General features: G+C 45.0%; 2 protein-coding genes across 8 annotated transcripts in view; one reads left to right on the forward strand and one right to left on the reverse strand.

Annotated features, from left to right (window-relative positions):
- LOC115206063 (protein phosphatase Slingshot homolog 2) overlaps positions 1–13,026 on the forward strand; it is a 38,068-nt gene extending 25,042 nt beyond the window's left edge. For 2 of the 3 annotated variants that reach the window (XM_029772628.1, XM_029772627.1), the window contains 13 exons: positions 1,637–1,749; positions 2,613–2,677; positions 2,839–2,966; positions 3,083–3,148; positions 3,245–3,310; positions 3,468–3,662; positions 5,564–5,657; positions 5,750–5,878; positions 6,036–6,082; positions 6,208–6,354; positions 7,751–7,951; positions 8,102–9,191; positions 11,158–13,026. In XM_029772628.1, the coding sequence (XP_029628488.1) occupies positions 1,637–1,749; positions 2,613–2,677; positions 2,839–2,966; positions 3,083–3,148; positions 3,245–3,310; positions 3,468–3,662; positions 5,564–5,657; positions 5,750–5,878; positions 6,036–6,082; positions 6,208–6,354; positions 7,751–7,951; positions 8,102–9,191; positions 11,158–12,633 (3,817 nt within the window). In that variant the 3' untranslated portion in view covers positions 12,634–13,026. Of the gene's footprint in view, positions 1–1,028; positions 1,089–1,636; positions 1,750–2,612; positions 2,678–2,838; positions 2,967–3,082; positions 3,149–3,244; positions 3,311–3,467; positions 3,663–5,563; positions 5,658–5,749; positions 5,879–6,035; positions 6,083–6,207; positions 6,355–7,750; positions 7,952–8,101; positions 9,192–11,157 lie in introns of those variants that run through there. The other variant, XM_029772629.1, reaches the window with a different exon arrangement.
- A 4,437-nt stretch (positions 13,027–17,463) lies between these two features.
- The window catches only part of LOC115206064 (ankyrin repeat domain-containing protein 13B-like), a 46,360-nt gene continuing 39,145 nt past the window's right edge, over positions 17,464–24,678 (reverse strand). The window contains exons 13-16 of one of the 5 annotated variants that reach the window (XR_003880735.1): positions 22,538–22,707; positions 21,937–22,013; positions 20,070–21,123; positions 17,464–20,037 (exon numbers count right to left, since the gene is read on the reverse strand). Coding sequence is in view for 1 of the 5 variants with exons in the window: in XM_029772630.1 (XP_029628490.1) it covers positions 20,922–21,123; positions 21,937–22,013; positions 22,538–22,707 (449 nt within the window). In the remaining 4 variants the exon portion in view is untranslated. Of the gene's footprint in view, positions 21,124–21,936; positions 22,014–22,537; positions 22,708–24,678 lie in introns of all 5 variants that reach the window. The other 4 variants (XR_003880737.1, XR_003880736.1, XR_003880734.1 and 1 more) reach the window with 4 other exon arrangements.

Genomic DNA, 24,678 nt, shown 5'->3' on the forward strand with positions numbered 1-24,678 from the left:
GACTGTTGGGTTTATCTTACACAGCAAAGATATACCTGAAGGAGAGCCATTTCATGTGCTTCATTTGAATGTGAATTAAGGTGGCTGATCAAGGCAGTCTAGTCTATAGTCATTTATTTAATTTAGTTATTTTATTTGTAGTAATTTATAAATTTAAATATTTTTTTGTAGTAACAGTAAAGATCCACTCGACAGTGATGTACGTCTGGCTACCTAGTTTTGGATTCCTACGCCGGCGAGAGGTGCAAAGCTCTTCACTAAGGGGTCAGTGTTGTATTACACTTCACATTGTGCCGCTTCCTGCTGGAGCTCTGTCCTGTCTGCTGGAGCTCTGTCCTGTCTGCTGGAGCTCTGTCCTGTCTGCTGCTGCTGCCTGTGGTGCTGTCTGTCTGATAGCTACTCATCGTTTTCAAGTGTCTTGTAGTGGGAAACACGGTGAATGCATAACTCTCTCTCGCTTTCTCTCTCGCGTGCACACAAATGCACGTACTGTACACACCATGTGAGGTGCTGCTCTGCGCCTCCTCCTTCCTGCCCTGGGCTTGCATGTGTTCCACCCCGTGGTTCAGACAGGATTAGATACAGCAGTACAGGAGGGGAGAAGAGTTCCGTGTGAAACACAGCGACATAGCGGTGTGAAGAAAGAGCGAGAGATGTAGAAGGAGGAAACAGCTGGGTCAGGATGGGAAATGAGCTCAACCTGGGCCGAGTGTTTTTCTCTCGGTTTGTATTCTTTCTATTTGTGGTCAAGGCGTGTCCCCCTCACTCCTCAGATTGCACAGCCTCTCTCTGCCACGCCACCCTCATGCTTCTGCTATTCGGCTCATCGTTGCTCATTTCCCCATTCTGTGAGGGGAGGACAAAGACAGACAAACAGTACTGACTCTATGCCTCTCAATCATCCACGCTAGATGTGATTGTGTGGTGGAAATGAGGCTGGCTGTGTGGGTATGGATCAGTACGTAGGGCGTAGCATAGTAGCAGCTCATCAAGACACACTTCTTCTTCAATAAGGCACAATGGTAGCCTAGGCCTATATCAGTCACCTGACACAGTCTTCAGTAGGTCTCCTCGCCCTCTGATATGAGGTAAGGTCAGTGTGCCACCATGTGAGAATATGTTTTGTGCTGTGTAGATAGTGAAGATGTAAGCTACACACACACACCATCAGCTAGTAACCCCTGTAGATCGCGTGACCTCGTCTCTTGTTCTAGTGTGGTGATGGTGTGCTGTGTACTATAGTTAACGTGATTATGCGGTACCACAGAGGAGTGATCCCATACATGAACTCCCACAGCGGGAGCTCTGCTCCATCTGAGCCAGTTGTGCAGGGGGGGGCTCTATTTCCCCCCCCCCCCCCCCAAGCCTCCAGCTCCCAGCTGTTAAGAGGATGCGGCCTGGCCAGAGGGGAACATTGTGTTCTGTGTTGGAGTGCACGTGGCTCTGTCTGTTTATTTCATGTAGTTACACCGAGTAGTAGCTAGCGCCTGGACCTTGTTGTTGTTGTTGTTGTTGTTGCTCTTCAGACTGACTTATGAAGCTCTGTGTGTGTGTGAACCTCTGGCCCGGAACATTCTGTTAGCCTCTGTCTCTGGCCCCTCTGTGACCCTGTGTTTTCTCTTTCTTCTCCAATCAGCATCAGCGACAGCTTCCTGACTGTGAAGGGCGCCGCCGTCTTCCTGCCTCGGGGAAATGGCTCCTCTCCTTCCTCGGTGCCAGGCATCAGCCAGCGGCAGAACAAACACACAGGTATGCCCTCCCACTGACGGACTGACTGACAATAAACCAACCAACAAACACAACCATAGGACAGGGGTGAGTTCATTAGGCAAACGTTGTGAAACGTTCCTGATCGAAATGCCACAAATACGGCCAACACGATTCCTTACTTTACATGTCAGGGATGCCTGTCTGTTCAGCTCTTTATAACATAGAAATAGCCTATTTGAATGTTCCACAACATTGTGTCCTGCTGAACGCGCCCCAAAACTCAACACAGACTCATGGGAAACAGCCCCAACGTGAGGCCAAACCATAGTGCTGCTTATCGTTGGAATACAGCAGGCACTCTGCAGTGTTGAGGGAACCAACCCTTGCACTGTTGTGTAAGTCACCAGAGCAGAGCTGTCCAGTTCAATTGACCCCATAGCCGTTACAATATGACACAGGTGGTCCACTGACTGCATGTTGCCTTGCCATAGAGTTGCTATTTAGGCGTGTGTTTTTCCATACCAGTGTCCTTGTGTTCAAGGGCAGAGATAATTGTTGTAACTCTACTCCACTGGATTTGCTAGGAGGTTTTTCCCAACTCTGTTAGTGGGATGTACCAGCCCTAGATGGGGTCTTATTTTCAGTGACAAATGTCCTTTTGGCCCCTGTAGTAGTAACTGTGAAGGATACTTCCTGTTTCTTCGGCTGCTTTTGAATGTAAATGTTTCTCCGAGCTGTGTTTTTGGAGTTTCTAGCGTCGTTTAATCAGACACTGTGTGTTGTATGCCTGCATAATGTGGACTTACTTCACCCAGAGGAGTAATGAGTAGGAACAGATGGCGTGCAATGTGTCCGATGCTGCTAGTGGACTGATTTATCTTTCTCGCTCTCTTCTTACTCAGGTGACCTCCAGCAGCACCTGCAGACCATGTTCACTGTGCTGCGGCCAGAAGACAACATCCGCCTGGTACGCCATCTCTCACGCTCGCATACATCAAGCTCAAATTCATGACGTTTCATTCACATGGCAGACAAATGAGTCTAGAACTATTCTGGCGAATACTTCCAAATGCAGAGAGTTTGACCTCATCCCTCTTTTCTCTCCCTCTCTCTCCCGTCTTCCCTAAGGCTGTGCGCTTGGAGAGCGCGTACGCTCAGCCTCAGTGCACGCGTTACATGGTGGTGGTGTCCAGCAATGGGAGACAGGACACGGAGGAGAGCGTGGTGCTGGGCATGGACTTTGGCTCCGCAGACAGGTTCGTAGTTACCACCGCTGTGTGTGTGTGTTACAGAGACCCACATCTTTGGAGGTGTGTGTGTGTGTGTGTGTGTGTGTGTGTAACATCTTTAACAGCTGTCTGTTCTCCTGCAGCTCATGCACAATGGGGCTGGTTCTACCCCTGTGGAGCGACACACTGATCCACTTGGACGGAGATGGGTAAGAAGAGCGATACTACACCCGTTTCCTCCTCCCTGCATTTACTGTAGTTCTTCTGCCCAGTGGGACTGTCACATAACCTGTCTGTCTCTGTAGGGGCTTCAGTGTGTCCACGGTCAACAGGGTCCATGTCTTCAAACCGGTCTCTGTCCAGGCCATGTGGTGAGCACTCCTGTCATCTTCGTCTCTTTTCCTGAGACTTTGACCCCCCCCCCCTCGCTGTCTTCCTCTGACTTGTCCCCTGTTTTATCTGTTTATCCTGTTAGTACGCTCTTTCCCCCTCTTCTTATCTCTCCACCTCCACCTGTTCCACCCCCAGGTCCGCCCTGCAGTCGCTCCACAAGGCGTGCGAGGTGGCCCGCTGTCACAACTACTACCCCGGCAGTCTGTTCCTGACCTGGGTCAGCTACTACCAGAGCCAGGTCTCCTCTGACCAGGTCTGCATCAACGAGTGGAACGCCATGCAGGACGTCCAGTCCCACCGCGCCGACTCGCCCGTCCTCTTCACCGACGTGTGAGTATACCACTGTCAGTCGCACACACACACACACTTCCATATTAAGCAACTGTGGTGAGGTCTTGTCGGTGGTAGGTCAGCTGGACTCAGACCAACTTATCTCCCAAAGAAAACAACATTGCCCAATTACGAGTGCAGTGCCATCTGCTTCCCTTGTTGCCACGACACCCAGCCTCGTTATGACCGAGGTATCAACAATCTGCTGTAGCAGGAGGATGCAGCTCTGGGATTTAGGTTTGTATTAACCAAGGAAATTCCCCACCCAGTCGCTGTCACGTGTGCCTGCTCGTTTAGGGGGGGCCTTTCTGTAACGCCGGAACTCGGCTTGCGTGCCAGCAGCGTCTAAAATAGCCCCCTCTCCGTGACCGCTTTATTTATGCATGGAAAAAGTAGCTAGACAGAGGTAGACGAGCGGACGGATGGACGGAAGCAGGTGGGCAATCGAAACGATGGAGGGGTGACTGATGAGTAATTGAGTAGAAATAATACCACTTGACACGCTGGGAGACGTTTTAAGGAGAGGATTGGACTGAGTGACACCGAGGCAGGGGAAAGAGGTCAAACCAAAAGCGATTTTTAAAGGTATTTTCCTGGAGAGATGAGGAGAGTAAGCCTCTTCCCTAAGCCTCCGCAGTGACATCAAACGTCCCAGTTAGCGTTAAGGCGCGCCATACAGGCACAGTGGAAAGACGTGCGCACGCACCCTGGTTAGGCTTGAGTACTGTGCACACACACTTAAAGGCAGACTATGCTAGTGTTATTAAATCCTGTTGGGGTCACTGCCAAAGCTAAGATGCCTGTCGATGACAGACATCAAATTTGCCTTCGCTCTTTGCACATTCCTTCTATTCAGTATTGAGGCCATGCTCTGATTTTACCCAGATTTGTCCCTGCAAATATGTGCATGTATAGCTTGAATGTGTGCAATTGCATACAGTGTAGCGCTTACGACTGTAGTGTGTTGGGGTCAACTTCAATTCAGGTGGTCAACTGAAATTCCAATGGATTCCAATTCCGAGTCTACTTCCTGAATTTACTGAGTTAAAATGAAATGGACCCCTACCCTTGAGTTCATTGGCGTGTGTGTGTGTGTGTGTGTGTGTGTGTGTTCAAGGAGGTCAGGCTCTCTTGGCATAGCCAGTAACCCAACCCCGGCAGTAGCTCTCTCATCCTGGAATGTGCAACAAGTGTCCCAAGTCCCCAAACCCTTTCCTCAAGAGGTCAATCAAGTCTTTGTTTCTATAAACAAGCTACCCCTGGCTCTTTCCGGTGTTCCAATAAGGACGTGTCATAATAATAATAATAATAATAATAATAATAATAATAATAATAATAATAATAATAAGCATGACGGATCATCAGACTGGGACAACAACACAAAGGCCCAACACACACCTGTTGCTGCTGCTGCACAGTGTTGACTTGTGGGAGCATAGCCACTGACCTACATTACGGTGTGAATTGTGACGAGAGGTGATTTGGCAGGAGAGGGAGTGAGAGATAGCGAGGGGGAACAGACAAGGATAGAGGGAGGGGAGAGAGTGAGTGAGCGAGCGAACGGATAGAGCGAGTGATGGGGGGGAACAGAAGCGGGGTCTCATGGGACCTAATCAGGGCATGTTTCCCTTAGTGCTGCGCAAGTGGCTAAATGTATCCTCAAATGCAGTTAGAGAGGGGAGGGCAGGGACTCATTATAACAAGAAGAAATCTGGACTGAGCTCTGTGGTTTTGTATGATGTGGAGAACCTGGGGCACTAAGTGGCTTTAGTGAGTTCCTCTAAGTCATATTTAGTGTGGTGTGTCAAGCTGTTCTGGGTGAGAGTTAAATTGAGCCCCCGTAACCCTCCGAGGTAGACTGAGAGGTGTGTGTACTGAGGTTGTGTTTTGTGTGTCCACAGGCCCACAGAGAGAGAACGCACAGAGAGGTTGATCAAGACTCGCCTCCGAGAGATCATGATGCAGAAAGACCTGGAGAATGTCACCTCCAAAGAGGTAGGTTAAAGATGTTGACGCACACACTACTGGTTCTGGTTCTAACAGGTTATATATGGGTTCTAATGGGTTCTCTACTGGTTCCTCCTCAGATTCGCACAGAGCTGGAGATGCAGATGGTGTGTAACCTTCGGGAGTTCAAGGAGTTTATTGACAACGAGATGATCGTCATCCTGGGTCAGATGGACAGCCCCACAGAGATCTTTGACCATGTTTACCTGGTAAGAACACGGTCAAGGACTGCGTGGCACCCTATTGCCTATATAGTGCACTACTTTTAAGTAGTCTTCCTCTTAATGTCCCTTTTTCTAACTGTCTGCTGATATCTGTAAGATTATCTGTGGAGTTTGGACTTAATTCTGTTGTTTTTGTATCCAGGGCTCTGAGTGGAACGCTTCTAACTTGGAGGAGCTGCAGAACAGCGGGTTAGAGACCATTCTGAGTTGTCTATCATCATGTCAAAGACTGTTGGTTACTGTGACAGTTGCAACACAGTTTCAATACTGAGTAGAAGTTCCAATGAGTAACGTTCTCCGTTTCACTCCTTCAGTGTGAGGTACATCCTCAACGTGACGCGGGAGATCGACAACTTCTTCCCAGGCATGTTTGAGTACCACAACATCCGCGTGTACGACGAGGAGGCCACCAACCTGCTGGAGTACTGGAACGACACCTACAAGTTCATCACCAAGGCCAAGTAGGAACTCTGATATGATGCACTCTATTAGGTGTCTTTGAGTGTCTAGAAAGCCATCTGTCAAAGAAAATGTAGTGTTATTAATTCGGTTTTAAGAGGATTCGCTTTAATTTTGAGAACGTTTTTAGTAAAATTTGGTTTTAGCATTGTTCTTTTTAGCAATGTGAATGGTCGGGTTTTCTGTTCTACCTGAGAATGAATTGCACCCACCTGGTGTCCCAGGTCTAAATCAGTCCCTGATTAGAGGGGAACAATGAAAACAAGCAGTGAAACTGGCTTCTAGGTTGAGGTTGAAGGCTCTATGACATAACTACGAGACACTATATCAAGGTACAATACAGTGCATTCGGAAAGTATTCAGACCCCTTCCTTTTTCAAAATGTTGTTACGTTACAGCCTTATTCTAAAATGGATTAAATAAATAAAATCCTCATCAATCTACACATAATACCCCATAATGACAAAGCGAAAACAGGTTTTTAGAATTTTTTGGAGAAAACCCCCCACTGAAATACCTTATTTACATAAGTATTCAGACCCTTTGCTATGAGACTCGAAATTGAGCTCAGGTGCATCCTGTTTCCATTGTTCATCCTTGAGATGTTTCTACAACTTCATTGGAGTCCACCTGTGGTAAATTCAATTGATTGGACATGATTTGGAAAGGTACACACCTGTCTATATAAGGTCCCACAGTTGACAGTGAATGTCAGAGCAAAAACCAAGCCGTGAGTATGAAGGAATTGTCCCTAGAGCTCCGAGAGAGGATTGGGAGACTAGTCAGGATCGAGGGAAAGATGAACGGAGCAAACCTGCTACAGAGTGCTCAGGACCTCAGACTGGGGCAAAGGTTCACCTTCCAACAGGACAGTGACCCTAAGTCGCTGAATGTCCTTGAGTGGTCCAGCCAGAGTCCAGACTTGAACTAGATCGAACATCTCTGGAGAGACCTGAAAATAGCTGTGCAGCAATGCTCCCCATCCAACCTGACAGAGCTTGAGAGGATCTGCAGAGAAGAATGGGAGAAACTCCCCAAATATAGGTGTGCCAAGCTTGTAGCATCATACCCAAGAAGACTCAAGGATGTAATCACTGCCAAAGGTGCTTCATCAAAGCACTGAGTAAAGGGTCTGAATACTTATGTAAATGTCATATTTCATATAAGGTATTCCTTTTTTTATTTTTATTTTTTTACACCTGTTTTTGCTTTTTTATTATGGGGTATTGTGTGTAGATTGATGAGGGGGAAAAAAATAACAATTTAATCCATTTTAGAATAAGCCTGTAACATAACAAAAATGTGGAGAAGGGGTCTGAATACTTAGTGAATGTCATCAGCTTGTCCTCTTCACTCCCTCTCTAACCCGGGACGGGTGTATGTGTGTTCCACTATTAGGAAAGCAGGGGCTAAGTGCCTGGTCCACTGTAAGATGGGTGTGAGTCGCTCGGCCTCCACGGTGATAGCTTACGCCATGAAGGAGTACGGCTGGGACCTAGACAGGGCCTTCGACTACGTCAAGGAGCGCCGCGGCGTCACCAAGCCCAACCCCTCCTTCATGAAGCAGCTGGAGGAGTACCAGGGTATCCTGCTGGCCAGGTAGGCGCACACACACACACACACACACACACAGCTCTCACATCCTGGGCCACACAGACACCTGGCTCTGCAGTGACTCTTTTCCAGTGTAAATGATGGAATGAAGAAAATTGACAATTGTTTGTTCTTTTCCTCCTCCTTTCTCTGCAGTAAGCAGAGGCACAACAAGTTGTGGCGCTCCCACTCGGACAGCGACCTCTCAGAGCGCCACGAGTCTCTGCTGTGTAAGACGCGCCCTCACAGCCACACTCTGGGCCGCTCGGACCCCCACAACAACAACAATGGCCCCACCCCCTCCCTGCAACGCTTCCTGCTCCAGGCGCTTGACGCCGCCAATGACCCTGACAACAAGGCCGAGGGCTCCCACATCTCAGACACACAGTCAGAGCCCGTCCGACTCACTCGCTCCCACTCCCACTCCCCTGGCCCGTCAGCGTCCAACGGTCTGTGTGACTCCCGGGAGAACCTGTCTTCTCGAGGGCGAGGACCACGCCAGGACCCCTTCCTCCCGCTGCTGCCTACTCCGCGGGCGGCTACGGTGGTGCCCGAGGAGAGAATGGACAACTCTGCTCTGGCGGTGGTGGCCGTGACGGTGCCAATCACCGCCGTCCCCCATCCTCCCCCCTCACTGCATATACTCCCCCCTTCTCCCTTCCCCCAGCCACTGGCCAAACCCCTCCATCTAGGTTTGAGCACACAGCTGTCCAGTCCTGTGCCTAAACAGAAAGCCCAGAGTGTAGCGCTGACCCTCGATCTGCCTGATCTCAGCAGTTCAGAGGTCGCATCTCAGGCCACCCTGGAGTCCAGCGACGACTCGGACACCCTGGGACGCTCCCTGTCAGACCCGCTGAGCGAGAGGGAGGAAAGTGTCATTATGGCGTCCCCAGGGATCCCCATGGCCGTGAGCCCTCTCACCGCAACAACACCTCTGTCTTTAGGACCCTACGCCAATGATGACAACAACAACCCCAGCGGCGGTGACAAAGACACTGTCCTCGCTAACCCCGTTGACACCACATGCGTTACCGCGTCCTCCAACCTCAGCACAGACAGCATCGACTTCTTCAGCGCCCTGGAGAAATTCCTGGGCCTGTCCCAAGACGGAAGGACTCGGATTCTTTCAGAGCAGATGGCTCAGCGGACGCCTCAGCCGCGGTGCCCCAGCCAGGAGCAGCAGCCGCTGTCCCCCGAGAACCCTGCTGGAGCACTGCCAGTCACCGAGGAAGAGGAACAGGGAAAGGTGAGGCGGCCATGTTTTTTTGTTTTTTTTACATTGAAATTACTTCGAATGATGAACGCCAGCCTCATGTCTATGGCCTTCAGAGCTCCACAGCCCTGCTGAGAGTTACTGACTGATTAACCTGTTGAGGCCACGGGTTAGCAATGAACCCTGAGACGGGATTGCTAGCAAGGCTGGAAATTCAAAACATCAAAAATCTAATAATTTCAATTTCTCAAACAATCAACTATTTTACACCATTTAAAAGATAAACATCTCCTTAATCTAACCACATTGTCCGATTTTCAAAGAGGCTTTACGGCAAAAGCATAAAGTTAGATTATGTTAGGACAGTACATAGCCACAAAAGTACAAACATCCATTTTCAATTCAAGGTCAGGCGTCACCAAAAGCAGAAACCAGCTAAAATTATGCACCAACCTTTGACAATCTCCATCAGATGACACTCCTAGGACATTATGTTATACAATACATGCATTTTTTGTTCCATCAAGTTCATATTTATATCCAAAAACCGCATTTTACAGTAGCTGTGAAATTCTGATTTTTTTCTTCTCTGAAATGCTTCCGGTGAACAACGTTACAATTTTCAAAATTACTATTCGAAAACATTGGTAAATTATAATATTGTCATTCAAATAATTATAGTTTAACATTTCGTAAATGATACTGTCTTGCCAGATTTCAAAATAACTTTACTGGGAAATCACAAGTTGCAATAAACCAGGTGCTGTGCTAAGAACAATAAGCTAGCCTAATTAGCTTAGCATCATCTTGTAACCATGTAATATCAATAATACTATTGTCAATAATCCATTACCTTTGATTATCTTCATCCATTGGCAGTTCCAGGAATTCCAGGTCCACAACAAATGTGGTTTCTTTTGACAAAGTTCATAATTGATGTCCAAAGAACTCCAAGTTGTTCCATGTTGTTAGCGCTTCGGTGGCTACTAAAAAGTAGCGCGGGGGGGGTGTGTGAAGTCACGGCAAAAAGTTGAAAAATAATCTGTTTATGTTTGTTCAAACATGTCAAACGTTGTTTAGCATCAATCTTTAGAGCCATTTTTAACGTGAAACATCAGTAATGTTTCAACCCGACCTCACCTGTGTCTAGAAAAACGTTTTTGAAAAATGTCCCGTGTCTCATGATTGCGCAGGTGCAGGCCATAATGGAAGTGACGACATCCCACGGACGTCAACTTCAATGCATTCTTATTTGCTCCCTGTTAATCATGGAAGCTTCAAACAACTTTATAAAGATCGCTGACATCTAGTGGAATCCGTAGGAGTTGCGAACTGAATCCTTTCTCACTATGGTATCTAATAAACAATGACACTAAATAGTACAGCCACAAAATTCTCATTTTTTAAAAATCTATTTTTCTCAGGTTTTTGCCTGCAATATGAGTTTTGTTATACTTACAGACACCATTCAAACTGTTTTAGAAAATTCAGAGTGTTTTCAAGATTACAGAACTCAATGGAGACAGTCAATCGAATGGATTATGATCAAATCCATTGGATAGGGAGGGAGCAACACAAGGATGTCTTTGGGGATGGTTTGTACAATACTGCCACCTATTGGAAGTACCTTTACATTATGATCAGTTTCCATTGCTAATACATTGCTAATATGTAATAGCCTATGTATCAAGCGTCTCAGACTAGGAGGGCTGATTTGGGATCAGTTTTGCCTTTTTTAGATCACAACAAATAATTTTATCTTGACAGGAGGAGCTGATCCTAGATCAGCAGTCTGAGGCGCCTGATACAGTACATATGGACCCAGACCTTTTTAGACAGCTGTTGTCTACAGACTTTGTAATGGTGGTGTCCTTTTCTTTCTGTAAAATGTCTTTTGGAAGCTTTTAGTGACGCTCCAGCATTAATACAAAGGTAACTGCTTAGGTATCATTTTAAAGCAGACATTCAAACCATTCTCTCTGTTCCGTCTCTATCTCAGAGTTCCCCCCATACGGAGGACTTTAGTGACCGATCCAGTCACGCCAAAGCCTCGCCGCCTCCCCATCACGACAACGGCGTGTCAGTCCGCCATATCGTCACAGAGATAGAGTCCATATCCCACCCCCCGGCAGCGACGCCCCTCTCCTCCGCTCAGCATGCTCTCCGCAGCCCCCAGCAGCTGTGCCCAGACGACCAGGACGAGGAGACCCCACTGACCTCGCCCTCCTCCTACCCACAATCCCCCTCCACGCCTCCCTCGGATTGGCCGGCCGGCTCAGTGCGCAGGGCCACCAAACAGCTGGAGCAGAGGCTGAAGCAGGAGCTGGACTTACCTCTCAGCAACACGTCTACCCAACGCTCCCCTCTCCACTCCCCCAGTGCAGAGTTTCACCCCACACGATCTCCTCTCCAAACGACAAGCACGGACTGCCCACCCCTCCTCGCTCCTACCACAGACTGCCCCCCTGCTCCTGAACAAGGAAGAATACTGAACGAGGCATTCAGTTTGTCTGCAGAGCCCAAAGGAGACACAGAGTTAACCAGAGCGACAGAGGAGAGAGGGTTTGTCGTCTTAGACATGGACGTTGCCCCAGCCCCAGAGCCTTCCTTCTCTCACTACCCAGACGCCCGCCACACCCCTGAGCCTATCCCAATCATTGTGTGCCCGTCTCTGGAGCCATCTAGGGCCCAGCTCCGGGCCTCCCCTGCACTGCTGTGGCTGGAGGGAGTGACGGCCCTGGACTCAGACACGGATTGCCCCTCTCCTCCCCCGCCCCACCACGGAAGGCTGGCCCTGGCACGCAGCAGTGAGGAGCTGGAGAAGATCCAGGAGACCCTGAGGGAGCTGCAGGCCTTCCTGTATGAGGCGGGGGGGCTGGGACTGGGGGCTGGAGAGAGACCTGGTCAGGGGCAGCATCAGCTCCAGGGCCTGCATCACAGGGAGACGCCCGTGTGGCATAGGGCCATGGAGATCGAGGTGCGGATCCGCCAGGCGGGCCTCACGCCCCCCTCCTTGATGAAGCGCTCAGCCTCGCTGGCCAAGCTGGACTGCCTGGAGCTGTCAGCCAACGACCTGAGTGACTGGGACCTACGGCCCACCACTGCCAGCCCTCACGGACATACATTGGTGCCCACACCCCGCTCCCACCATCACCCCAGCTTAGAAGATGTCTCCAAGAAGCAGCGGGTGTTGTCTCGGAGCCCCCCCACCACCCCCAGGGCCCCCCTAAAGGGAGTGTACCCACTGGACCCAGACAGGACTGATATGGGCTCTCAGATTGCAGGGAGTGGTCCCCCATCTCCCTCCTCACCTCCATCTCTTGTTCTTCAAGGGGAGGAGGAGCTAGAGATAGACCTCTCCCCCCAGCTCACCTGCACCCAGTCCCCGAAGAGCGGGAAGAGTCAACTACTGCGGCGGGTCCGCAAGGCTACCGACAAGAAACGGACTGCCACTGTGCTCTACAATACCATGTAACCTCACTACACTCGGCCCTAGGCCGGGTGTCTATGAGAGTGTGTGTGTGTGTGTGTGTGTGTGTGTGTGTGTGTGTGTGGGGTGGCCCAGACTGTCCCCCTGGGCCTTTGTCTGTCGTATGTGTGCACTGACTAGCTGTGTTGGACCCTATGTAATCTGTTAGTGTGGACTTAAAATTAGGGGGCTGTTTCTCAAAAAAACATGCACTTTACTCTTGTTTTAATCTTTTTTAGTTTTTACCCGGGGAATATTTTTGCACTGATTCTATGGTAGCCTGTTTGTGTGTATGTGAAGAGAAGTGTAAGTCACATCCTTTATTCTTATTTTAAACGAGACAGTTGTTTTTTTATCTTGTTCGTCGCTGTTACCTATTAAATAAAACGAATACATACAGCATGACTCCTGTGATTCATGATTGAAATCAAGAGCAGTTTTATTTTTGTATTTTTATTTAAGAGATCCCCTGTTGTGCGCTGTGTTCAGTTGTGGAGCGTTGCTGATAGAAATGTCCTGAACAGAGACGACATGGTCGCTTATTCTACATGTCAGACAGGTATGTTTGTTCTACGTAACATATTTCTATGTGAACATTGCTGAACGTTGTGCCCTGCTGAACTCGGCCCGGTTTCAATGGCTCTGCCTTATATTGAGGATCTGTCTTGACGTCCCCCATGTGGACAGGACAGGAAGTGCAATGTTAAGTTGGGGAGGAGACGCTGGCTCCACATCTTTTCGGCTTTCGGTGATTTCTCGCATTCTGTCTTCTCACCTTCCTCTCAAACGTATTGAAGAAGGTCCAAGGTCCCACTCATTTAAGGAGTTAAGGAAATGGCAATTGAAAAAGCACCACTAACTAAAAAATATCCAGCTTCTACATGTAAGTAATGGTTCCCTAAGGTAGTGAAGTCTGCACTTCAGAATATTTAACACTGACAGTTTTACTTCCCTGGTTCATCAGTTTAATTAAAATAGTCTGAGATTTAGGTTGCCAGCCTCCCAGATGATATAGTGTCTGATATACACAGGGTGCTGTCATATTGGAAAGCTTTTAAAGAATCTGCCTTGTGAATAAAATGTAAAGCCTTCCCCTAAAACTCAGTAGTTTAACTTAAACGTAGAAATATTTGTGAAATGGTACTCTAAAACATTTTGAATGGATTTATTAAGAAGTTCAATATTTGCCCTCCCTGATGTCAATGTAGAGGAGTGTTGAAATGAAGAGTCTCATCCTTGGTGCAGATGTTTGACTTAGTGCCCTCCAAATGCATTTGGGATGGATATTTTATTTATCCTCTACCTCTAAAGATTCTCCACACTTTTACAGCGCTGAGCCCCTCTTAGTGGTTTTAATGTTATTCGTTCCAGCAAAATCAGATTTGTTTTTAAAGATGAAAGTGGATGTGAATGCTGCTCAAAACAGCCGGTCTGGTTCCTGGGCTGTGCTCGTGCTTTCACTTCTCAGTCATTTGGTGAGCTAGCTAGTAGATACTGAACTACGTAGGAAGGTTATATCACCCAATGATGTGTATAAACCCTGGATTGCTGTGTAATGGCCAATGAGGTTTGAAGCTACCGGCTGCCATATTGGTGGTACTCAGAAGGAGCAGTCCTCCATAGGAATGAATGGAATCCTACAGTATTTCAAGGAAAAAATTACATGTATTTAAGAATTTATTTGTTGTAGTGAGGATAGTAACATTACTACTCAATAGAATGTTTTTATATTCAGTACCAGTCAAGTTTAGACACCTCATTGAAGGGTTTTTCTTTATTTTTACTATTTTCTATAATAAGTGAAGACATAAACTATGAAATAATACATATTGAATCATGTAGTAACCAAAAAAGTGTTAAACAAATCTAAATATATTTGAGATTCTTCAAAGTAGCCACCCTTTGCCTTGACAGCTTTGCTCACTTGGCATTCTCTCAATCAGCTTCACCTGAAATGCTTTTCCAACAGTCTTGAATCTGATCTGGTCTCTCATCCAGGGACCAAACCTGCTTAGCTTCAGAGGCAAGTCAGCAGTGGGATGCAGGGTGGTATGCCGCTGGCACGAAGTACAGTATATTCAGAGATCAGACAAGGTACTGGGTTGTCAGCCTGGAGGTGTGTTGGGTCATTGTCCTGCTGAAAAACAATTGATAGTCCCACTAAGCCCAAACCAGGTGGGATGGTGTATCGCTGCAGAATGCTGTGGTAGCCATGCTGGTTATGTGTGCCTTGAATTCTTAATAAATCACTGACAGTGTCACCAGCAAAGCCCCCCCATACACCATCACACCTCCTCCATGCTTCACGGTGGGAACCACACATGCTGGGGATGATTAGGTGGCCATGATGGTCAGATTGGAAATTTAGCCAGGACAACAGGGTTAACACACCTACAATAAGTGGACACCCGTTTAACATCACATCTGAACAACAGCACCCTATGATGGGCAATGTCCCCAATCACTGCTGTGGGATGTGTTTTTAGACGAGGAAAAAGTGCCTCCTATTGGCCATCCAATACCACTTCAAACAGCATCTGGTCTCTCATCCAGGGACCAAACCTGCTTAGCTTCAGAGGCAAGTCAGCAGTGGGATGCAGGGTGGTATGCCGCTGGCACGAAGTACAGTATATTCAGAGATCAGTCAAGGTACTGGGTTGTCATAAACTGCAGTGAAGATTATGCTGGTTTATACATGTTATTGTATTTCCTGTTCTATGATGGCATCCAGAGTAATTCTTAATACTTCTTCTTATTGTATAATTTTAACAGAATGTTTAACATCACTGTTAGACACTGGTTTGTTGCTGGAGATAAGTCATCTGATGTTAAAAAGCTGTGAATTGCTCCTTTAATGAAAGAAACGGGAATACCACCGATGTTAAAAAAAAAAAACGTTTTTTTTATTGACTTCCTTATATACGCCACAATGTTTCATTACCTCTAGCTCCTACTTCGTGAAAACTAGCCACTTAAAATAATAATACTAATCTGGCAAGCTGAACAATAAATAGGAGTATGAATCAGACTCCTAACTTGTGCTGATGTTCTAATACAATTAAAAAAAAAATTGTACTAAAAACCAAGCAACTTGTGACACCTGCCCATATATATTTCCCCCCCCCCCCCCCCCCCCCCCAGAGTTTGGCTCAGGTCAGAAATGAAAACCCACACAAGTGTAGGCTATGCTGAAATGTCATACAAATACCACAACTCCACACCACACAGACAAACACATCACAACTCCATTCATATCAGGTACAGATGCTTTTTCATTAGAATATGAAACTCACAAAGCTCACCATGAATCGTGTCTCCACCAGTCCCCATTTGTCATCTCTATTCTCTCCATGTCTCACCTCTCCCTTGATAACAGAAACCTACAATATCTGTGCTCCCTGTAATAACCTCAATGAAAAAGATGGATCTACACTGAACAAAAATACAAATGCACCATGTAAATTGTTGGTGCCATGTTTCATCAGATCAAATAAGAGCCCAGAAATGTTCCATTCGCTCAAATTATGTGCACAAATTAGTTTTTTTTACATCCCTGTTCGTGAGCTTTTCTCCATGATAATCCATCCACCTGACAGGTGTGGCATATCAAGAAGCTGGTTAAACAGCATGATCATTACACAGGTGCACCTTGTGCTGGGGACAATAAAAGGCCACTTTAAAATGTGCAGTTTTGTCACACAGATGTCACAGGTGTTGAGGGAGCTTGCAATTGGCATGCTGACTGCAGGAATGTCTACCAGATAACTTGCCAGAGAATTGAATGTTAATTTCTCTACCACAAGCTTCCTTCAACGTCGTTTTAGAAAATGTAGCAGTACGTCCAACCGGCCTCACAACCGTAACCACGTCAGTCCAGGACCTCCACATCGGGTTTCTTCACCTGCGGGATCGTCTGAGACCAACCACCAGGTCAGCTGATGAAACTGGGTTTGCACAACTGAAGAATTTCTGCAGAAACTGTCTCGTGGAAGCTCATCTGCGTGCTAGTCGTCCTCTCAAGGGTCTTGACCTGACTGCAGTTCGGGGTCGTAACCGACTTCAGTGGGAAAATGCTCACCTTCGATGGCCACTGGTATGCTGGAGAAGTGTGCTCTTCACGGATGAATCCCGGTTTCAACTGTACCGGGCAGATGGCAGTATATGGCGTTGTGTGGGCGAGCGGTTTGCTGATGTCAATGTTGTGAACAGAGTGCCCCATGGTGGCGGTGAGGTTATGGTATGGGCAGGCATAATCTACAGACAACGAACACAATTGCATTTTATCCGAATGCACAGAGATGCCATGACGAGATCCTGAGGCCCATTGTCGTGCCATTCATCTGCCGCCATAACCTCATGTTTCAGCATGATAATGCACGGCCCCATGTCGCAAGGATCTGTACATAATTCCTGGAAGCTGAAAATGTCCCAGTTATTCCATGGCCTGCACACTCATCAGACGTGTCACCCACTGAGCATGTTTGGGATGCTCTGGATCGACGTGTATGATATCCAGCAACTTCGCACAGCCATTGAAGAGTGGGACAACATTCCACAGGTCACAATCAACAGCCTGATCAACTCTATGCAAAGGAGATGTGTCCTGCTGCATGAGGCAAATGGTGGTCACACCAGATAATGATTGGTTTTCTGATCCACTCCCCTACCTTTTATTTTAAGGTATCTGTGACCAACAGATGCATATCAGTATTCCCAATCATGTGAAATCCATAGATTAGGGCCTAATGCATATATTTCAATTAACTGATTTCCTTATATGAACTGTAACCCAGTAAAATGTTTGAAATTGTTGCATGTGCATTTATGTTTTTCTTCAGTGTATATATTAATTTATGTGTAGCCATATAGTGTAGGTCATGGTTATACTAGCCCCTATGGAGTCCAAAGGGTGAGCAACAGCAGCTGTATGATGGCCGTACACATTGAAAGGTATAGGATGTTGTAACTGTTGTGAGCAGACTAGCTGCCAACGAACCAGTTTCCTGTCATAGTGTTATCATATTAACACTAACTCCTGTCAAGTGTTATCATATTAACACTAACTCCTGTCATAGTATTAACATTAACTCTATAGTGTTATTATATTAACATTAACTCTATAGTGTTATTATATTAACATTAACTCATGTCATGGTGTTATCATATTAACATTAACTCCTGTCATAGTATTAACATTAACTCTATAGTGTTATCATATTAACATTAACTCCTGTCATAGTATTAACATTAACTCTATAGTGTTATTATATTAACATTAACTCCTGTCATAGTGTTAACATATTAACATTAACTCTATAGTGTCATTATATTAACATGAACTCCTGTCATAGTGGTAACATATTAACATGAACTCCTGTCATAGTGTTATCATATTAACATTAATTCTATAGTGTTATCATATTAACATTAACTACTGTCATAGTGTTATTATATTAACATTAATTCTATAGTGTTATCATATTAACCTTTACTCCTGTAACAGTGTTATTATATTAACATTAACTCCTGTCATAGTGTTATTATATTAACATTAACTCCTGTCATAGTGTTAACATATTAACGTTAACTCTATAGTGTTATTATATTAACATTAACTCCTGTCATAGTGTTAACATATTAACATTAACTCTATAGTGTCATTATATTAACATGAACTCTATAGTGTTATCATATTAGCATTAACTCTATAGTGTTATTATATTAGCATTAACTCTATAGTGTTATTATATTAACATGAACTCTATAGTGTTATCATATTAGCATTAACTCTATAGTGTTATTATATTAGCATTAACTCTATAGTGTTATTATATTAGCATTAACTCTATAGTGTTATTATATTAACATTAACTCCTGTCATAGTGTTATCATATTAACATTAACTCTATAGTGTTATCATATTAACATTAACTCCTGTCATAGTGTTATCATATTAACATTAACTCTATAGTGTTATCATATTAACCTTTACTCCTGTCATAGTGTTATCATATTAACATTAATTCTATAGTGTTATCATATTAACCTTTACGCCTGTCATAGTGTTATCATATTAACCTTTACTCCTGTCATAGTGTTATCATATTAACCTTTACTCCTGTCATAGTGTTAACATATTAACATTAATTCTATAGTGTTATCATATTAACCTTTACGCCTGTCATAGTGTTATCATATTAACCTTTACGCCTGTCATAGTGTTATCATATTAACCTTTACGCCTGTCATAGTGTTATCATATTAACCTTTACTCCTGTCATAGTGTTAACATATTAACATTAACTCTATAGGGTTATTATATTAACCTTTACGCCTGTCATAGTGTTATCATATTAACCTTTACTCCTGTCATAGTGTTATCATATTAACCTTTACTCCTGTCATAGTGTTATTATATTAACCTTTACGCCTGTCATAGTGTTATCATATTAACCTTTACGCCTGTCATAGTGTTATCATATTAACCTTTACTCCTGTCATAGTGTTAACATATTAACATTAACTCTATAGTGTTATCATATTAACCTTTACTCCTGTCATAGTGTTATTATATTAACCTTTACTCCTGTCATAGTGTTATCATATTAACCTTTACGCCTGTCATAGTGTTATTATATTAACCTTTACTCCTGTCATAGTGTTATCATATTAACATTAACTCTATAGTGTTATCATATTAACCTTTACTCCTGTCATAGTGTTATCATATTAACATTAACTCTATAGTGTTATCATATTAACCTTTACTTCTGTCATAGTGTTATCATATTAACATTAACTCTATAGTGTTATCATATTAACCTTTACTCCTGTCATAGTGTTAACATATTAACATTAATTCTATAGTGTTATCATATTAACCTTTACGCCTGTCATAGTGTTATCATATTAACCTTTACGCCTGTCATAGTGTTATCATATTAACCTTTACGCCTGTCATAGTGTTATCATATTAACCTTTACTCCTGTCATAGTGTTAACATATTAACATTAACTCTATAGGGTTATTATATTAACCTTTACGCCTGTCATAGTGTTATCATATTAACCTTTACTCCTGTCATAGTGTTATCATATTAACCTTTACTCCTGTCATAGTGTTATTATATTAACCTTTACGCCTGTCATAGTGTTATCATATTAACCTTTACGCCTGTCATAGTGTTATCATATTAACATTAACTCTATAGTATTATCATATTAACCTTTACTCCTGTCATAGTGTTATCATATTAACCTTTACTCCTGTCATAGTGTTATCATATTAACATTAACTCTATAGTATTATCATATTAACCTTTACTCCTGTCATAGTGTTATCATATTAACCTTTACTCCTGTCATAGTGTTATCATATTAACATTAACTCTATAGTGTTATCATATTAACCTTTACGCCTGTCATAGTGTTATCATATTAACCTTTACTCCTGTCATAGTGTTATCATATTAACATTAACTCTATAGTGTTATCATATTAACCTTTACTCCTGTCATAGTGTTAACATATTAACATTAACTCTATAGGGTTATTATTCTATCTCTCTACTTATTAGAACCATTAACAGTCATCAAGTGTCCATCCACAGTCTAATTACAGTACGTCTCGATTTTGTGCAAATGAAAGGGGGGGGGGATGTAGCAATCTATTAAAAATGAGGAAGTAAGAGTATTTCAACATCCCACCCCACTTGACCAACCTGACACTCACACAGAGGGCAGTATTCATTAGGGCACACTATAGCAGAATGATTTGCAACGGTAAACAAAAACAAGTGTTTCTATTGGACAATTTCAGGTAGTCCATCCCTGTTTTATTACATTTTCTTTCGTTGGTGCCTAATGAATAAGACCCAGTTCTGTGAAGTGGACACAAACCCTATACCCCAATCACAGGACCATTTATTAAAGAATGGCCTACACAAACACAAACACAATTTGTATTACCCTAGCCCCACTGATGTGGTCGGTCAATGTAGCATTCCATTAAGTGTTTCTTCTTGTTTCTTGTTGTAAACTTGCACTGACTGTGAGTGCAGAGTGGCACCAGAGAGTAGTGAGTCTGTACTGTAGCTGTATCAGCACTGTAGAGCCCTGTTGTGCCACACAGACAGGCTCTTATTGAAGGAGCGCAGTGGGAAAGGGGATATGGGACGGTCGGAGGAGCAAGGCTGTCACAGCCAGGAGTAGAGTGAACTTATTGACTACCCTCTCTGGACCTCCACCCTCCTCCTCCTCCCATACCTCCTAGAGCCCATCTGGCCAATCAGGCTCTCATTTCTCCAAGAGTGACAGTTGGATGATCCGCTGCAGCTCCTGCTCCTCTTGCCGTCGCCGTAGCTCGGCCTCTGCCTGCTCCCGCGCCGACAGCTCCATTGCCAGGCGGAGCTGCTGGTCGTAGCTGCAGGTTGTGGGGGGCTTCTTGGTGGGCGTGTTACAGAGGCTGGCTGGAGGGCAAGGCCTGTGCTGGGGAGTCCTGGAGGAAGAGTGTGGGTGGGTGAGTGGGTTGGAGACAATGAGGTTGGAAACCTGGTTATTGTGTAAGGAGAATAAAGGAATTGACAGTGACACTGGAAATGGTTGAAAAATATGGTAGACCTAGATTCATTTTGACAGGACATAATTTGAGTAGGAAAGAGGGGTTGTCATGTGCATGCACACACGTACGTGTACATGCAAACACACACAACAACACCGACACACACACACACACACACACTTTTGTTTTACTATCCTTGTGGGGACCAAACAATTGATTCCCATTCAAAATCATAATTTTCCGTAACCTTAACCCCTAAACCTCACCCCTAAACCTAACCCAAGACTAAAATAGCCCTTTTTCCTTTTGGTGAACGGCGAAATGTCCCCACTTGTCCAAGTTTTCCTTGTTTTACTATCCTTGTGAGGACATCTGGTAAAAACCAAGGATAGTAAAACCAAAACACACATTCACACACACACACACACACACACACACACACAAAATTGTGCTAGTTTGAGTTTATGTAACATGCAGTGTATTGTTCCCAGAGAGGGGATACAGGAGAGAGGCAGAGTTACTGTATATCAGGGGCCAGTCACTCAGAGTGTATCTACTGTATGAGGTGCAGGGAATGCAGACAAAGACAACAGTGTGTGCATGACTGGGAGTGAGTCAATAGTGACATTGTGTGCTGTGAATGCAGCCAGGAAGCTCTCTGGCCTCCAGTGTGCTGAAGAAGGACGAGCCAAGGCTTTAGCAAACAAACGCTGAGAATGATAGCGAGTCGAGTGCGGAGAAAGTGCAGACCTTTGCAGGCGACTGGGGTCACAGGGAAGAGTACGTGTGCTGGGCTTGCTGTTGGTCAGCGCCTCCCAGATAGTCACCTATACACAGACCAGGAAGTAGACAGACCGAGTCAGAGAGATAGTCAGTCAAGTCAACAAGAAGACTCACCAAACTTTCTTGTCATTTCAATGTTTCAATCTCAGTGTTGATACTGGATTATGCCCTAGGATACTAAGTCAACTGTTTGTCTATCTAGCTGATTAGGACAGACTTACACGTCTTTACAGTGTATATGGAATTTGTAGCTCTTTGCACAACTGTACACACTATTAATGCGATGTGCATGTAGTTGATTAACATCCGAATGAGAGTTAAGGTTACAAAACAACCAAACGATGCCTTATGTTTCACTTAGGAATGAAGAGGACTACCATCATACCATACATTTGTGTTCATTAGGCACCAAGAGGCAGGAAACAAACTAAACATGTAGGGACAACCTGGACGCTCATTTTCATTTTCCGTTGCAAAATGTTTTCCATTTTCCTTTATGTTCTTTAATGAAGACGAGCCAGGTTTTGAGATGGCAGTTAGCCCTATGAGGGGCCAGAGTGAGTCTGACCTGGTCGTACTCAGAGCCAGCCTCCAGCAGACTCTGTTGGATGGCAAACTGCAGCAGGTCCTCCTCCTCATCACCACGCATGTTGTTGTCCCTCTGGTTGCCTCCCAGCACAGTGTAACCCTGAGGGGGCTCGAACACACATGGGGGGATCTCCCCTCCACGACACGACGCTGCATGGAGGAGAGATACAGGACAGGAGTGATGGGATGTTATGGGTCATTCTTCAATTTGCTTAGATTTTATTTTTTATAAAACAATGCTTGCTTTGTCATTATGGAGATTGATGAGGGAAATAAACAGTTTCATCATTTTCAGAATAAGTCTGTAACGTAATAAAATGTGGAAAGAGTCAAGGGGTCTGAATACTTTCCGAATGCACTGTATGTGATTTTGTTCTTATTTAACAAAAGTGGGGCAATATAGCTTGAAATAACTGAAATGCTTTCTAAATATAGCTCTGCAGAGGGTGTGGAAATGGAAAGCAGACAGATGGCCCTTTTTGGTACTATAAGTAACTATAACCCTATGGCGTTCACAGAGCACTTTTCACACCAAAATGTCAGTCGGAACCAGTCCAGAAACCATATGAGGTACTTAACATCTAAGAGTTAGATTTGAGCTGTGGTTTCAATTTAACAAAATCCTCAATTACCTCAAATTTGTCATTGGTTGTGTTACCGTCATTGGTGTTACTACTCCTACTGGTGGCAAAATGTTCTCATAATGGTAAAACATATTTAAAGTCATTAAGCTGCCATATTAGATGTATTTAGAATGGGAAAATGTATCCAAATATATACCGCTCAATTGGATTCAGGTCTGGGGAACGGGCGGGCCAGTCCATAGCATCAATGCCTTCCTCTTGCAGGAACTGCTGACACACTCCAGCCACATGAGGTCTAGCATTGTCTTGCATTAGGAGGAACCCAGGGTCAACCGCACCAGCATATGGTCTCACAAGGGGTCTGAGGATCTCATCTCGGTACCTAATGGCAGTCAGGCTACCTCTGGCGAGCACATGGAGGGCTGTGCGGCCCCCCAAAGAATTTCCACCCCACACCATGACTGCCAAACCGGTCATGCTGGAGGATGTTGCAGGCAGCAGAACGTTTTCCACGGCGTCTCCAGACTCTGTCACGTCTGTCACGTGCTCAGTGTGAACCTGCTTTCATCTGTGAAGAGCACAGGGCGCAAGTGGCGAATTTGCCAATCTTGGTGTTCTCTGGCAAATGCCAAACGTCCTGCACGGTGTTGGGCTGTAAGCCCAACCCCCACCTGTGGACGTCGGGCCCTCATACCACCCTCATGGAGTCTGTTTCTGACCGTTTGAGCAGACACATGCACATTTGTGGCCTGCTGGAGGTCATTTTGCAGGGCTCTGGCAGTGCTTCTCCTGCTCCTCCTTGCACAAAGGCGGAGGTAGTGGTCCTGCTGCTGGGTTGTTGCCCTCCTACGGCCTCCTCCACGTCTCTTGATGTACTGGCCTGTCTCCTGGTAGTGCCTCCATGCTCTGGACACTACGCTGACAGACACAGCAAACCTTCTTGCCACAGCTCGCATTGATGTGCCATCCTGGATGAGCTGCACTACCTAAGCCACTTGTGTGGGTTGTAGACTCCGTCTCATGCTACCACTAGAGTGAAAGCACCGCCAGCATTCAAAAGTGACCAAAACATCAGCCAGGAAGCATAGGAACTGAGAAGTGGTCTGTGGTCCCCACCTGCAGAACCACTCCTTTATTGGGGGTGTCTTGCTAATTGCCTATAATTTCCACCTGTTGTCTATTCTATTTGCACAACAGCATGTGAAATTTATTGTCAATCAGTGTTGCTTCCTAAGTGGACAGTTTGATTTCACAGAAGTGAGATTGACTTGGAGTTACATTGTGTTGTTTAAGTGTTCCCTTTAGTTTTTTGAGCAGTGTATTTAAATAAAAATGTCATACCCAAATCCCACATCAATGTAAGACTGACCCTCATGTTATGTTATGTTATTATGAGTCAAAGTTGTTCCTGTCCAACCAGGTAAAACTGACTTTGTCCTAGTCAAGTCATGAGATTGGGAAACACTCCTGGCCCTAATTGTCGAGTAAAGATGGATTGTGTGTGTGTGTGACTGTCTGTGTGCGTGTGTGTCCATGT

The sequence above is a fragment of the Salmo trutta genome, chromosome 13, assembly GCF_901001165.1.
Source record: "Salmo trutta chromosome 13, fSalTru1.1, whole genome shotgun sequence".
Classification (NCBI taxonomy): Eukaryota; Metazoa; Chordata; class Actinopteri; order Salmoniformes; family Salmonidae; genus Salmo; species Salmo trutta.